We start from the raw sequence: 15,947 nt of genomic DNA on the forward strand, positions 1-15,947 counted from the left end.
TTTTTTCTTGAGGATTTGAATAAGAAATTGACCCTTTACAAAACAATTATATTAATTAGATATTCATTATTAGACATCAGTTAGGCCAGGTTCACATCTAACTTCACATTCACTTTCACCTATCCATTTGGTCTGCTGGACCGCTGGAACACCATACAAGATCTGTCAACCTTCATTCTACATTCTTCTCTGTCATTTGCCTTTGATAGAATTTCATTCTGATATTCTTTCTGAAAATATTGAAACCTGCCTTTTGACCTGCCGGATGGACCACTTCGGGGGCCGATTTTGAGTTTGTGTTTCCACACAAACTGTCTTTGTAACCTTGTTTTTTTGGGCAATAATTCTAAAATGGAGTGGGGACTCTTACATGATGAATCGTTTTCACTCTACCTTGTTTACGTATAAGAGTAACAATCCAGTAGATCAGTAATATCCAAACTAAGGCCTGAGTCATGCTTCTTTCTGATGGTTTCTCCACATATGAGTCTATTCTGGGTTTTATTAATCTACTCTGGATTTAGTTGAGCCCATTCTAGGTTTGACTGAGCTTATTCTAGGTTTGACTGAGTCTATTGTAGGTTTGTTGAATCTATTCTATGTTTGACTAAGTCTAAATGTGGCTCAATAAAAAATGGCTAAAACGGATATTTCAAGTCAGTTATATAGATCGGGTCTCAAACAAGGAAATCCTATGCCGAACTGATAGTCGACCACTTAGTGAGTTTGTTACAGATTGTCGCATGAGGTTTGCGGGACATGTTCTCCGACAAAATAAACTACGCATACCAAGAGTTGCGATGACATGGAGGCCAATACGAGAAAAGGACAAACAGGGACGTCCTCGTATAACTTGTCGCCACACTTTCATGGAAGACCTCAAAACAGTGGACACCACGTGGGAAGAGGTTTCAGACATTGCCAGTGGCAGGTCTTTGTGGAGACAGTTTGCTGCCCAATGCGCCGAACAGCGCGGGAGGATCTAAGTTAGTCTAATTCTAGTGTTGTATCAAGCCTTTATTCAAGGCAGTTTTCCCCTAGCTCCCCATTTCACTTTCCTCCCCTCTGGGAGGCCGACTACCAGAATAATTTATTTGTATTCATATTTATAATGTGACCAGCCAGGTTCCGTTGGATTATTGTCAATGTGAGCTTGCCACTTACTCGAACAGCCTAACCTCAGCTCATAATCTCACTGTAGGCAATTAGAACCAAGCAATGACGGTGCTTAGGGTTTGATAGACATAAACTTATTTTAAACTTATTTAAAATGTACATTCCGTTGCTGTTTCATGTGCGTCTGTGATTTTCACATTTCAATCCACGGATAGTTGTCTTTGCTGACTGAAAGCTTTGGACTCCAATGTTTAGGTAGATCATATTGTAAAACTAAAAGTCAAATGAAAATCCGAAATTTGTTTTTACATTAACTATTACGCCTTTATTTAATGCCATGATGCCGAAAGTCATAATGCATGGTCCCCTAAAGAGGTCAAGCCCCCCGGGTCCCCAAAGCCATAGCTACTCCACCGATTACTACTGTATCATTGGTGAAATCTTGATCACGTGTAAATCGTCAACCAGTCGAATTTTTGCAAAGAATAGCACTTTATCCATCTCCACATGCATGTTTATCTTACATGGGTGCACATGATAAAATAATGACTTATAGCTTACATGGGTGCATATGATAAAATAATGACTTATATCTTATATTGGGTGCAAATGATAAAATAATGACTTATATCTTACATGGGTGCATATGATAAAATAATGACTTATATCTTACATGGGTGCATATGATAAAATAATGACTTATATCTTACATGGGTGCATATGATAAAATAATGACTTATAGCTTACATGGGTGCATATGATAAAATAATGACTTATAGCTTACAAAAGAAAAGCAGAGACTTCCGATACTCCTTAACACTTTATCTATATCCTTTTAGGTCTTTTCATATATTTAAGAAGTAAGAAAGACACAAGAATGTCCCCATTCATCTACACACGTAAGCCGCGTGTTTGAGTTGAAGAAGCATGTCAGTATTGCTGGGGTGTGTTTTTTTTATTCACGGTGAAACTTTTACTTCGTTCACATTCTCTGTACCGTACATTGTAACAGCGACACTCGAAGAGAGCTGGTCACTGGCGTTGGGGAGGGGGGATTTTTACTGGGAGGTGCCCAAAGGTGCACGAAAGACGAGGACAACACGGTGAAAGAAAGGTGACTGTGGCACGCGCTAGAAAGGTCGTCATGAGCCTTTCATTTCTGTGGCAATCATGGAGTCTATGTCAATATCAGGAATCCAAGTTCAGATCATACAATGAATAGGGTGGATAGTATAGTCTTCATGTCTATAGCGAGGATAGTCCTATGAATACAGTTTTATTGGCAACATGCCTTAGAGGCACCATTAAAAAAAACTCAGATTTAAACATGTATGTATAAAGATCACTCAATGGAAATTTAAAATATCAAATTTTATGCTTTTATTTTTACTAATTACCAATTTCTCTAATTGTCTCTATTTCTCTCTCTATCTCTCTCTCTCTCTCTCTCTCTCTCTCTCTCTCTCTGTGTCAATATTCAAATGTCTGTCTATATATTACTCTCTCTTTGCCTCTATTTCTCTCTCCTTCTCTGTAGCGTGTGTAGAACTAAACGCTTGACATGTACATGTAATGCACTAAATTCAAGACACCCGAGCCATCTTGTTCTGTTAAAACAAAACCAAGTTTGGTAGACGGATAACTCGATACACTACATTCTAGTCTAGTGTTACTTTTTCCTTGACTGAACACTTCGCACATTCTTAGTATTTAGCTGAACACTTTGCTTCAGGCGGTGGCCTACTAGTTCATTATTGCAGTGGTTCGTGGAACACCCAGTCAAGGCCTCTTTGAACATCCAGCCAGGGTCTCGTGAAACACCCAATCAGGGTCTCGTAGAACACCCAATCAGGGTCTCGTGAAACACCCAATCAGGTTCTTGTGAAACACCCAATCAGGGTCTCGTAGAACACCCAGCCAGGGTCTCGTGAAACACCCAATCAGGGTCTCGTAGAACACCCAGTCAGGGTCTCGTAGAACACCCAGTCAGGGTCTCGTAGAACACCCAGTCAGGGTCTCGTAGAACACCCAATCAGGGTCTCGTGAAACACCCAGTCAGGGTCTCGTAGAACACCCAATCAGGGTCTCGTAGAACACCCAATCAGGGTCTCGTAGAACACCCAATCAGGGTCTCGTAGAACATCCAGCCAGGGTCTCGTGAAACACCCAGTCAGGGTCTCGTAGAACACCCAATCAGGGTCTCGTAGAACACCCAGTCAGGGTCTCGTAGAACACCCAGTCAGGGTCTCGTAGAACACCCAGTCAGGGTCTCTTTAGGTGAGGATGAGGTTGCGTGTCAATGTGTTATGCGCCAGGAGGCCCATTGACTCCGACTTCAGCCTGCTTTTCTTTCTGCGTGTGCTCCCATAGCCTTTGATCATCCAAGATCATCTGCAAGGCAGCAGGTGTTTATTTTCGGAGTTTTCTCTCCTAGATGAACTGCTATCCCTAGCTAACGAGTTTCATCTACCCGGGTTTAGAGTTAGAGCGCCCTATACTCGCTTTTTGCAATCATTTCCCTGGATTTCTGAGATGTTTTTAGTAAATATTCTAACCACTGGAATACTTCATCTCATCCTCCATGACTGCAAACCAGTTGGTCCGCGGCTGTTTACATGCTATTTACAGCTAACCCTTATATCCAAGGGTCTTTCCCCTATCCGCCACCTGGGGACGCGCTTGGTAGAAGGTGGTAGCTCCCCCAAGGATTACAGACCAACAGAGCTCAAGGAAATAGTGAACTGTTTTCTACATACCAATTACCCTAGCAATCAGTGGATCAGAGTTTACACGGATGGCTCATCCCATAAAGCCACCACAAATGGAGGAGCTGGAATACTTATCGAATGGCCAGATGGAGGAAAACTAGAAAAATCCTTTGCAACTGGAGAGCTCTCTGACAGTCACAGAGCAGAAAGGGAAGCACTAGCACTAGCTGCTACCATGCTAGCAAATCATCCAAGTTCCCCTCACAGTCAGATTGTCTTTCTAACAGACGCAAAAACAACCCTCCAAAGCCTTCAAAACTCTGATTCCCCTTATATTAAAAACCTCAGAACAGCACTCACAAAGCTCAACCACAACAGCAAAAAACTGTTATTCAATGGATACCAGCTCACATACAATTAGCAGGAAATGAGAAAGCTGACACACTCGCCAAGAGTGGGAGAACAAACTCACAAGTAAACTCTGCACTCTATCCAGAAGAAATGAAGAAATTAATTGTAGATAAAATAAATGAGAAATGGACGAGCTCCCATTCAAATCACAAGAAAGATGATGCTTACTATAAGCTATCCCGACAAGACCAACGTCTAATCTTTCGACTCAGGACCGGACACAACAGAATGCGACAACACATGTTCCGGAAGCTCAAAATTGGAACCAGTGAAATCTGCCTATGTGGAGTATCACCAGAAAATGCCGACCACGTCCTCCAAAACTGCTCTCTCTACCAAGAGGCCCGTATAAGACATTGGCCCCAAATCACCCCAATAGAAAGAAAACTATATGGAGAGCTCCCTGATTTGGAAACCACTGCGCAGTTCATCTCATGTATTGGTCTAGTCATATGAACACTCCAACATAACAATGAGAACGATGAAGAAGAAGAAGAAGAAGGGTCTCTTTGAACACCCAGTCAGGGTCTCTTTGAACACCCAGTCAGGGTCTCGTAGAACACCCAGTCAGGGTCTCGTGAAACACCCAATCAGGGTCTCGTAGAACACCCAGTCAGGGTCTCGTAGAACACCCAGTCAGGGTCTCGTAGAACACCCAATCAGGGTCTCGTAGAACACCCAATCAGGGTCTCGTAGAACACCCAATCAGGGTCTCGTAGAACATCCAGCCAGGGTCTCGTGAAACACCCAGTCAGGGTCTCGTAGAACACCCAATCAGGGTCTCGTAGAACACCCAGTCAGGGTCTCGTAGAACACCCAGTCAGGGTCTCGTAGAACACCCAGTCAGGGTCTCTTTAGGTGAGGATGAGGTTGCGTGTCAATGTGTTATGCGCCAGGAGGCCCATTGACTCCGACTTCAGCCTGCTTTTCTTTCTGCGTGTGCTCCCATAGCCTTTGATCATCCAAGATCATCTGCAAGGCAGCAGGTGTTTATTTTCGGAGTTTTCTCTCCTAGATGAACTGCTATCCCTAGCTAACGAGTTTCATCTACCCGGGTTTAGAGTTAGAGCGCCCTATACTCGCTTTTTGCAATCATTTCCCTGGATTTCTGAGATGTTTTTAGTAAATATTCTAACCACTGGAATACTTCACCTCATCCTCCATGACTGCAAACCAGTTGGTCCGCGGCTGTTTACATGCTATTTACAGCTAACCCTTATATCCAAGGGTCTTTCCCCTATCCGCCACCTGGGGACGCGCTTGGTAGAAGGTGGTAGCTCCCCCAAGGATTACAGACCAACAGAGCTCAAGGAAATAGTGAACTGTTTTCTACATACCAATTACCCTAGCAATCAGTGGATCAGAGTTTACACGGATGGCTCATCCCATAAAGCCACCACAAATGGAGGAGCTGGAATACTTATCGAATGGCCAGATGGAGGAAAACTAGAAAAATCCTTTGCAACTGGAGAGCTCTCTGACAGTCACAGAGCAGAAAGGGAAGCACTAGCACTAGCTGCTACCATGCTAGCAAATCATCCAAGTTCCCCTCACAGTCAGATTGTCTTTCTAACAGACGCAAAAACAACCCTCCAAAGCCTTCAAAACTCTGATTCCCCTTATATTAAAAACCTCAGAACAGCACTCACAAAGCTCAACCACAACAGCAAAAAACTGTTATTCAATGGATACCAGCTCACATACAATTAGCAGGAAATGAGAAAGCTGACATACTCGCCAAGAGTGGGAGAACAAACTCACAAGTAAACTCTGCACTCTATCCAGAAGAAATGAAGAAATTAATTGTAGATAAAATAAATGAGAAATGGACGAGCTCCCATTCAAATCACAAGAAAGATGATGCTTACTATAAGCTATCCCGACAAGACCAACGTCTAATCTTTCGACTCAGGACCGTACACAACAGAATGCGACAACACATGTTCCGGAAGCTCAAAATTGGAACCAGTGAAATCTGCCTATGTGGAGTATCACCAGAAAATGCCGACCACGTCCTCCAAAACTGCTCTCTCTACCAAGAGGCCCGTATAAGACATTGGCCCCAAATCACCCCAATAGAAAGAAAACTATATGGAGAGCTCCCTGATTTGGAAACCACTGCGCAGTTCATCTCATGTATTGGTCTAGTCATATGAACACTCCAACATAACAATGAGAACGATGAAGAAGAAGAAGAAGAAGGGTCTCTTTGAACACCCAGTCAGGGTCTCTTTGAACACCCAGTCAGGGTCTCGTAGAACACCCAGTCAGGGTCTCTTTGAACACCCAGTCAGGGTCTCGTAGAACCCAGTCAGGGTCTCGTAGAACACCCAGTCAGGGTCTCGTAGAACACCCAGTCAGGGTCTCGTAGAACACCCAGTCAGGGTCTCGTAGAACCCAGTCAGGGTCTCGTAGAACACCCAGTCAGGGTCTCGTAGAACACCCAGTCAGGGTCTCGTAGAACACCCAGTCAGGGTCTCTTTGAACATATAGCCAGGGTCTCGTAGAACACCCAATCAGGGTCTCGTAGAACACCCAGTCAGGGTCTTGTAGAACACCCAGTCAGGGCCTCGTGGAACACCCAGTCAGGGCCTCGTGGAACACCCAGTCTGGACCTCTGCTTCTGATCTGATGACGAGGGATGATCAAATTTTTGTATGCTGCTACAGCACGTACGGCTGGTCTGTCTCGTCAAAACTGCAACTCTAGGGTTCCGCGAAAAACAGTTTGAGAAACACTGATTTCAATCATCCTGCACCTGGTCTATTACTCTATGTACGACTGTGTGAGCATGATGTGTCTGTTAGGCTGAACCGAGGGACTAGTCTAATTATAAGGCAAAAGAAACAATCATTCTCAAATACACACAGATATTGTAATTAAAATTATATTTATCTAACTAGACATTTCAAATATCTAATAATACAGAACTAAAGTCCTGACACCCCACAACATACGTTTTAGCCCGTAAATTATTGTATCTGTTACAATGAGATTAAACAGACCTCTCTCTTTCTCTTTCCTTTTCTCTCTCTCTCTCTCTCTTTCTTTCTCTTTCTGGAACCCATATTTTTTAGTTTTTTCACCCTGCACATCGTAATTTTCGACATGGGCGTTTCACTTGATTTGGAATATTATTTTTTATTTCTCTGAAATTCACAGATGTCGTCATTGAAATCAGTTGAGAAAAGACAAGATTCTGTTGAATAAACACACTAGAATAATTATAACGATAACACCAATATTGTTTTATTATTTTTATTTTAAAATGTAGTAAGAAATTGATGTCCTTTATTTATAAGTAAAGTCAATTCAATAGTTGCACGTTTCCTGTGATAAAAAATGACCATAAAGGACTGCCATAGAAGAAAATAAAATGACGCTTTCACTGGTTCATTATACAGACGCCTGCAATACTGTATTTGCTTGACACCCCTGGAAATACAGACACATATCATCTGAATGTTCATTTTATATTTTATCATTTGTTTAAATGCCAATCGTTTAATATGGGTACATTTACATGTTTCTTAATTAGCAACAACGTCGACCAGATAAAATTAAATCATAGGCGACAGACATTTTTTTTTTCAATATGCAAATTGAGACAAATAGATTAAATATATATTATTATATTAATGTATATAAAATAATACATTAGATATTATATAGATAGTGGATTAACTAGTGCTCCTTGCAAACATACGTCTAACGGTAGTGTTGCCAACTGTGCCAAATAACTACTGTTGAAAAGACGGGCGCCAAAAAGCAGTACCATAAGGTCGAGTTTTAGTCGATTTAGTCTAAATGTTAAAAATGTGTACGCATCATTTCTCCCACTTCCCATTCTCGGATCAAGTTAAAATATTGCAAAATTATTCACTATCCCTAACAAAATACAAATCATTCAAACAATTAAGAACTCAATTATTTATTAAAGGGTAATTTTTATTTGATACAGAAAAGGGGAACAATCTTACAATATTGAGATTTATGGCTACACACTTGCAGTTTTTTTTCCTTATCTAAACTTTTTTTAAAGGTTAATTGCTTTTATTTTGAACTTTGGACTTATTCAGTTGTTTTTTTCAAAAGATAACTTGTTGCTGCGGAGAAATGTTTGAGCATTGCAGAGATTCTTACTCCTAGACTAGGGCTGGCAAATTACAGTCCGCGTGCCACATTCCGCCCGCCGGAGTGTTTTATTCGGCCCGCGGACTCTTACAGATTATACATATAAAAAAATGCAAGTATATTAAAAATAACCAATTTTAAACATTTACATAAATTATTGAAACTCCTTATTCTTATCACTTATAATGAAGAGGCTACAGAACCATTGTCTTTACACGTCATTCTAAAATGTTTCAAGAAAACGATGATTATGCTTATTGTCAATATTACGAAACAGTCAAAGACACAAACTCAGGACAATTTGTATTCAGTGCTATGAAGAACTGTGTTGAAAGTGTTGGGTTGGCTTGGAACAAGTTGGCAATCGTAACATTAGAAGAAACCCGTGCTTTGACTGAGAAAAACATTTTTTAAAAATAAATTAAAGAACAATATCCCTATAATAAATTCTAAAAGTTTGCACTAAGCTCCATTGAATATAAAACATGATGACCTAATTATCTCGTAAATCAAACTTATCAGGGCTAAGGGCAGTTTCAATAAGTACTTGAAGATTTAGAAACAAAATATCGAAATTCGGTACCACTGTAGCATCCATTGGCTTAGCATGGACTAAAAAATGCCTTTTCGACACTAGAGGGTCACTCAATTCGAGTTTTTATAGCATTTCATTTATTCATACCGATTGACCGATTGACCTAACAAGGAACAAAGCTTTCGACTATGTCACACGGCTTCGACCAGGGGTCTACAAAGGGAAAAAATGGGGGTCTATGAGATGTCCACGAGGTCTACCATTTAATGGATTTTATTTCATTCGTGACTTTTCACATCCCATTAATGCAAATATTTTATGCACTAATATATGATTAGTACCTTACGAAATCCTTTAAATATTTATCCTGCTATTCAAACGAAAAAAAATTGTATTTAATTTCAACACTTATTTAAATAGCTTAATTTTGTCTTTTTGTAATTAATTTTTAACACAAATAAATGTAGATTGTACTGCGTTGATTTTTTTTTAATTGGGATGATGGTGGTTTATGAGCGTCTTACAATATCTCTTTTACTTATAGCCAAATACGGAAAACACTAAAGGTCAAAAATTGATTTTACCAGCAGTTGAAGTAATTTTTTAATTTTTTTTTTACAAACTTACATATGATATTATTAAACGAATAAGCAACAATACAGTTCAAGGACACATCGGTGGTATTAGTTATAACATTAAAAGTTTCTTATTTAATTCTCAGCAAACAACATAAACAGTCTGGGATCAATCTCTGACAGGGTTTATCGCTGTGTGCTGTGTGCTGTTAACTGCCTAAGGGTCACCGACTCCTTATTTTTCCTAAGGATTGACCCACAAAATCTTCCCCTTGTTTGGGTATAGCTGCAAGGCAGCAAAGATTTGAATTCAGTTTTCCTTCTGCTAGGTGGGTAGCAAGCCAAGGCTAATGAGCCCTTCTCCTGTTAGTGAAAACAGTTTGCGGACCTAATATTTGAGCCACGTGTGAAAGATCAAGAAATACACAAGAATCTCACCTTTTCTAAAACTTTTGCAATAATACTTAAGACAAATTAATTAATTAATTAATATTTAATGTTTGAAGGACTATTTCAAAGAACAATACACAGAAATACATATTAATTGTTATTTTAATTGGTTTAAATTTGAATTTTATCAATAAATCTCTATAACTTCAAATGTAGCTTTAAATTACTTTTTCACTCTTCTTTAACTACAATTAGAAATTAGTATTAAAAATGTTGATGGATTGCAAAAATACAACGCAAGCTAAGCAAGCGGTCTAACGAAAACCAGAAAACATAGCAAGAGGTCTACAAAACAAAAAATGGGAACTACTGATTTTTTTATCAACACGAGAGAGGTGACGATGGTTTCTAGAGATTGGTCCTCGTGTTCTTATAGCATTTTATTAAAAGAATTCATTCCGAATGACGTCAAAGGAAAAAAACTCCCAATACGTCACACGGCCTAGTTAGACTAAGAAATGTCTTACACATAATATAAGCTTTTTTTTAAAGTATATAATATGTTTTTCTTGTTTACAAAACTTATATCAAGTTACTCTGTCCGTCTTTTAAAAAGTTTATACAAGTTTTTCTCCCAATCTCAAAATCAAATGAAATTAAAACTTTACACAATGATTCATTGGCATCGACAAGATATGAATTAATAAAGAAAAAATAACCAATTAGTTAATTCATTCATTACCGGTTATAAATTATTTTGTTTTCCTCCGTCAAGGGAAATGAATCCTTCAGTATTTACATATAAGGCTAACCCATTAAGTAAATAAATATGTTTTTTTTTCTCCCAAACCTTTTCTCGAATCAAGCTGAAACTTTAAGCAATTATTTATTGTACCTAGCAAAAGATGGAACATTTAATTAATTAACTCATTTTTATACTGATTCTTGTGTTGTCAGGTAAAAGAAATAATTATGAAAAATTTCAGCTTGATTCGAAATTGGGTGTGGGATAAATAACGTGTCCAAACTTTTTAGCAGACAGACAGAGTGAATTGATATAACCTTTCGCTAAACTTGAATTCATACCACACCTACAGGCATCAAAATAAAAATTTACCGTTTGGTTTCACAAATATATTGCGTCCAGGTTGAAACAGACTCCTATCTACACGAGTGTACATCCGACAGGTATATCCGTCGAAAAGAACAGCCTGGCATTGGATCAAACTCATGCATAGCTCTTGGCAGGACGGGGCGGTGCTTGTCAGTGAAAGTTGTGGACTTCTTAGATCAAAGATGTCGCCTCCTATCTGGTAACAACAGGGTAGACCTTCGGAAATTGGAAATACATAATTAGAGAATAACAAGTATTAGGTGGTGAAAGAATTACTAGCACTACATCAAACTGTGCACGACCAATGGATTACAAAATTAGAATAAAAATATTAGAACCAATAATTTTAGTTGTAGTGCTACAAAGTTCGTTTTTAAAAAAGCATACACACCACACCGTTTCAACAGGGCGCCTAAGAAAGGCAGCTTTGAACTTATAATTTAGATATAAGAGTGGCAGAGACTCTATGGGGATCTTCTGAAGTATGTTCTTCCCCTTTTACGAGCAGATACCAGTGTTGCGTTGAAACCCGCTAATATAAAGTATGCATTAACACTTCTTAGGACTATCAGTAGTAGCGTTCTCGTCTGCTTCTATTTTAATGCTCGCTCCCCCACATACAAACAAAACATACACACACTACTTTTTAATGAAACGCCTCTCGACAACAATACACCATTACACTTTATGGACCTTGTATATTCAGTGCAACAACCAGCCATACAGTAACGCCATAATTTTTGCCATCCTCCAATAGAGAGCATACATTCCTAACCACGAACTTTTAAGTCCCTCCAATTGGAAACTGGACAGCTAATACCTAAATTGGTTGTAACTATTTTTTTAATTTTAACAGTTGATGTAAATCGTTGAGTAAAGAATTTTTGGCTCGTTGGTCACACAGGAAAAACTTGAGTTTGACCGTTAAAATTTTTCAAAACACAAAATAAATAAATATAAATTTGGCTGGAGACTATAGCTGGGTATAGAGCCAACTTGGCGTAGTTAGCTGTATTACCGTAATTGGGCCATAACCGAGTACATTTAAAGTTTCTTCAATTTTATTAAAGTTTATAAGCGTTGCATACATTTTTAAGTTAATTTAATACAGTTTACATCTAGATTTTGATCTAAAAGTAGATCTAGACTAGATCTTAAGAGTTCTTAATCTAAATTCTAAAAGCTCTACGGGAGGACTGATCCTTCCAGCCTTGCCACCAATTAGAGTTCTTCTCAGTAAGATGGCATCTATTTGCTCACTGTTATCTAAACATTTTGAAAAATCTTCAATTAGTCCTATTAGTTGTGTTTCACATGATCTATATTTCCTAAAGTAAGTTGGTATGGAGTAAGGACATTATGTTTGTCTAAGTGGTTTATGTTGTTAGTTACATATTATGTGTTCTAGGATTTTACACGTGATGCTGGTAAGTGATACTGGTCTGTAGTTTCCTGGGTCTGATTTTTCTCCTTTTTTAAATAGGGGGGTGACATTAGCTTCTTTCCAGTCCCTTGGTACTTTGTTCTGGTTAAGAGATGCCTGAAAAAGTATTTTGAACACTGGTGCTAGCTCATTGCTTAGTTCTTTGAGTAATCTAGCTGGAATACCATCAGGTCCAGACACTTTAATAGAATTGAAGTTGGCTAATAGTTTTTGGATTCCATTTTCTTGTACTTCTATATCTTCTATGCTGTCTACTTGGTTCAAATTAAGGAATACGTCTTTTTCTCCTGGGGCTGAGAATGCTGATGCAAAGTATTGGTTTAGTATGTTAGCTTTAGTTTCATTTTCTCCTTTTAATGGCCCTATGCCTGTTGTTTCCATTTTCTTAGACTTAATGTATGACCATAGGTTTTTGCTGTTAACTTTAGATATTACATTGTTTATGTATTCACTCTGCAGCTGTCTGCTTACTTTTTGGGTTAAGTGTTTAATTTTTATATACTTTTTATAAACTCTTTCTGCCTTAGTTTCTTAAAATTTTCAATATAGGTTTTCCTTCTGTCTACAAAGCTTCTTTAATTTATTATTGAACCAGCATTTATTTATTTTGTTTGATGTGTATTTAGTTGGTATATGATTTTCTATAATGTTTTTAAGATAGGTTTTTATGAAATTCCAGAGGTCATTGACTGGTTGGTTAATGTCTTTTTCTAATAAGTATGTTTGTTGAAGTTTAATGCAGCTTGGTGTAGTTGTGTTAGGTTGCATTTGTTCCAGAGTATGATTTTTCTTTTGTGTTTTATTTTGGCTACTGCTTTTATCTGACTGTGTATTTTTATGATCTCATGATCCAGACCAGGGATAATATCATAATCTACTTCTAATCCTGGTCTGTTGGTTAAGAAGAGATCTAATGTGTTGTTTAATCTAGTTGGCTTTTTAATGATTTCATCTAAACTTAGGTTATGTAAAGTTTCTATGAAAAGCTCATGTCCTTAAGGATTTGGTGTTTATCTATGATTAGTGTTTTCCAATTTATATCATATATGTTGATATCACCCATAATCTAAAAAACTGCATTTTTATTTGTCTCTTTAAGTGTAGTAAACTGATTACGCAGTTCTTGCATGTATTCTAAACTAGAATTTGGTGGTCTGTAAATCATGGGCGTAGCCAGGGGGGGGGGGGGTTGGGGTTCAACCCCCCCCCCCCCGAAATGAAATCCCCCCAAGGGGGGGGGAACGGAATTTAGTGACTGATTTTGTTTATTTTAGGTGAGATTTTAATACTAAACCATCACTTGCCCCAGCACAACCAAAGGGGTTTTAAGTTTAAAACCCCCTACCAGGGGGTTTTGAGGTTAAAACCTTCTACCAGGGGGGTTCGAGTTTAAAAACCCCTACCAGGGGGTTCTAGTTTAAAACCCCTACCAGAGGGGATCGAGTTTTAAAACCCCTACCTGGGGTTTTGAGTTTAAAACCCCCTACCAGGGGTTTTTGCAGTTAACTCCCCCTCTTCTATAAAACAAAACAAAAAAAAATGCAAACGAAAATCCCCTAATTCCAAGAGCACAGTTAAGGAAGATTTTGATTTTAAAACCCTCTCTAAAATTTACGATAAACCCTCTCTTCAACATAAAGAAAAAGCTAATTACGCACTAAAAATGTTATGAGCGTAGCTAAATGGGTTTTCACTCAGTTTTGAGTTTAAATCCAACTTCAGCGGGGTTTAAAGGTAAAAAATACCTCTTTAATAATAAAAAACAAAGCAAATTATACACACAAAATGTTATGAGTGTAGTCAAAGGGGTTTTGAGTTTAAACTCCCCTCCAGTACCTCTTTAATATAAATAAAAGCAAATTACGCACTCAGAATGCTATGAGCGTTGCCAATAGGGGTTTTGAGTTTAAACCCCCATTCAGAGGGGTTTGATGCTAAAAATACCTCTTCAATATAAAAAAAGCAAATTACACACTAAAATTATTTGAGCGTAGCCAATCCAATCGGGAGTTTTGAGTTTAAACCCCTCTTCTACAGATGGCTTTTTTTTTAAAGTTTTAAAACCCCTCCAGATGGTTTTGAGTTTAAATCCCCCTACAGAGAATTTTGTGGTGGAAAACCCCCAACAGATGAATTTGACGATAAAACTTCTCTTTTCGATATAAAATCTAAAGCAAACTACATTCATTTAATTCCAAGAGCGTATTCAAGAGAGGTTACACATTTTTACCAGTGGCAGGGCTCCATTAAAAAACTGCATTGAATAGTCATCTGCCGAAATTGAAAAACACTAAATATGTCTCAACAAAGATGGCTAAGACAGATTTAAGGAGTCATTTATAGAGATCGGGTCTAAATCAAGGAAATCCTATGCCGAACTGGGAGTCGACCCCTTAGTAAGATTGTGAGAGAGCGACGCATGAGGTTTGCGGGACATGTTCTCCGACAAAATGAATTACGCATAAGAAGAGTTGCAATGATATCCTAGTACAACTTGACGCCACTCATTCATGGAGGTCCTCATGGCAAGTGGGAAGAGGCTTCAGACGATACCAGTGACAGATTGTTATGGAAACAGCTTGACGGCAAATGCCCCGAACGTCAGTAAGAATAGCACATTTGGTTTTTGAAATAAACTTTTTAATAGCAGGAAAATGCAGTGTAGATACCTCAGAATATGCATTTTGTTGGCTTTCAATACCAGAAATAGTGCTTGGCGGCGGGGCTTCGCCCCGCGCTGTTGGATCTCCTAGTGCTCTACAAGAGCCCCTTGCTAGTAATGTCGGGGAGTCTACAATTTTATGGAAACAGCTTGACGGCAAATGAGCCGAACGGCGCGAGAGGATCTAAGTCAGTAGGAATAGCACTTTAGGTTTTTGAAATAGAACTTTTTAATAGCAGGAAAATGTACTGTAGTTACCTCAGAATATGCATTTTGTTGGCTTTCAATATCAGAAATAGTGCTTGGCGGCGGGGCTTCGCCCCGCGCTGTGGGAGCTCCTAGCGCTCCCCTAGACCCCATTGCTAATTATGGCAGGGAATCTACAATTTTTCCACTAACTCATGGAAGAACCTATTCTAGGGCACAATAAACGTCTTCCGAAAAAATGAAGGGTCAGAATGTAATAAAGATTATATATACATACACACATAAATACATATACATTTTTTTTTGGGGGGGGGAGAAAAAAATCCCCCCCCCTAAACCCCCCCCCCGAAAAAAAATCCTGGCTACGCCCATGCTGTAAATACTGTCTATTATTAGGGATGTTGAGGTGGTATTAATTTTACAAAATGTTGATTCTATATTTTTTGAGTTAGGTAAGTAATTTCTTCTGCTACAAGAGTGTTTTTTTTTTTAATTGCTAAAAGAACTCCTCCATGATTATCAGCCCTATCATTTCTACAAAGTTCATAATTACTATTGAAAATTTCTATAGTTATTTGCTCTATATTTACAATTTACGATTTATTTAGGTAGGTGCTATTACACACCAAGTATCAGATTTTAGAAAAACCC

General features: G+C 38.5%; 1 protein-coding gene across 1 annotated transcript in view; it reads right to left on the reverse strand.

The window, feature by feature from the left end:
* Positions 1-7,503: 7,503 nt before the first annotated feature.
* Positions 7,504-15,947, reverse strand: part of LOC106058896 (mucin-2-like) — a 50,722-nt gene continuing 42,278 nt past the window's right edge. Inside the window, exons 7-8 of the mRNA XM_056022022.1 lie at positions 10,987-11,199; positions 7,504-7,670 (exon numbers count right to left, since the gene is read on the reverse strand). Coding sequence (XP_055877997.1) covers positions 7,621-7,670; positions 10,987-11,199 — 263 coding nt within the window. The 3' untranslated portion in view covers positions 7,504-7,620. The remainder of the gene's footprint in view (positions 7,671-10,986; positions 11,200-15,947) is intronic.

This window comes from Biomphalaria glabrata, chromosome 2, assembly GCF_947242115.1.
Source record: "Biomphalaria glabrata chromosome 2, xgBioGlab47.1, whole genome shotgun sequence".
NCBI lineage: Eukaryota > Metazoa > Mollusca > Gastropoda > Planorbidae > Biomphalaria > Biomphalaria glabrata.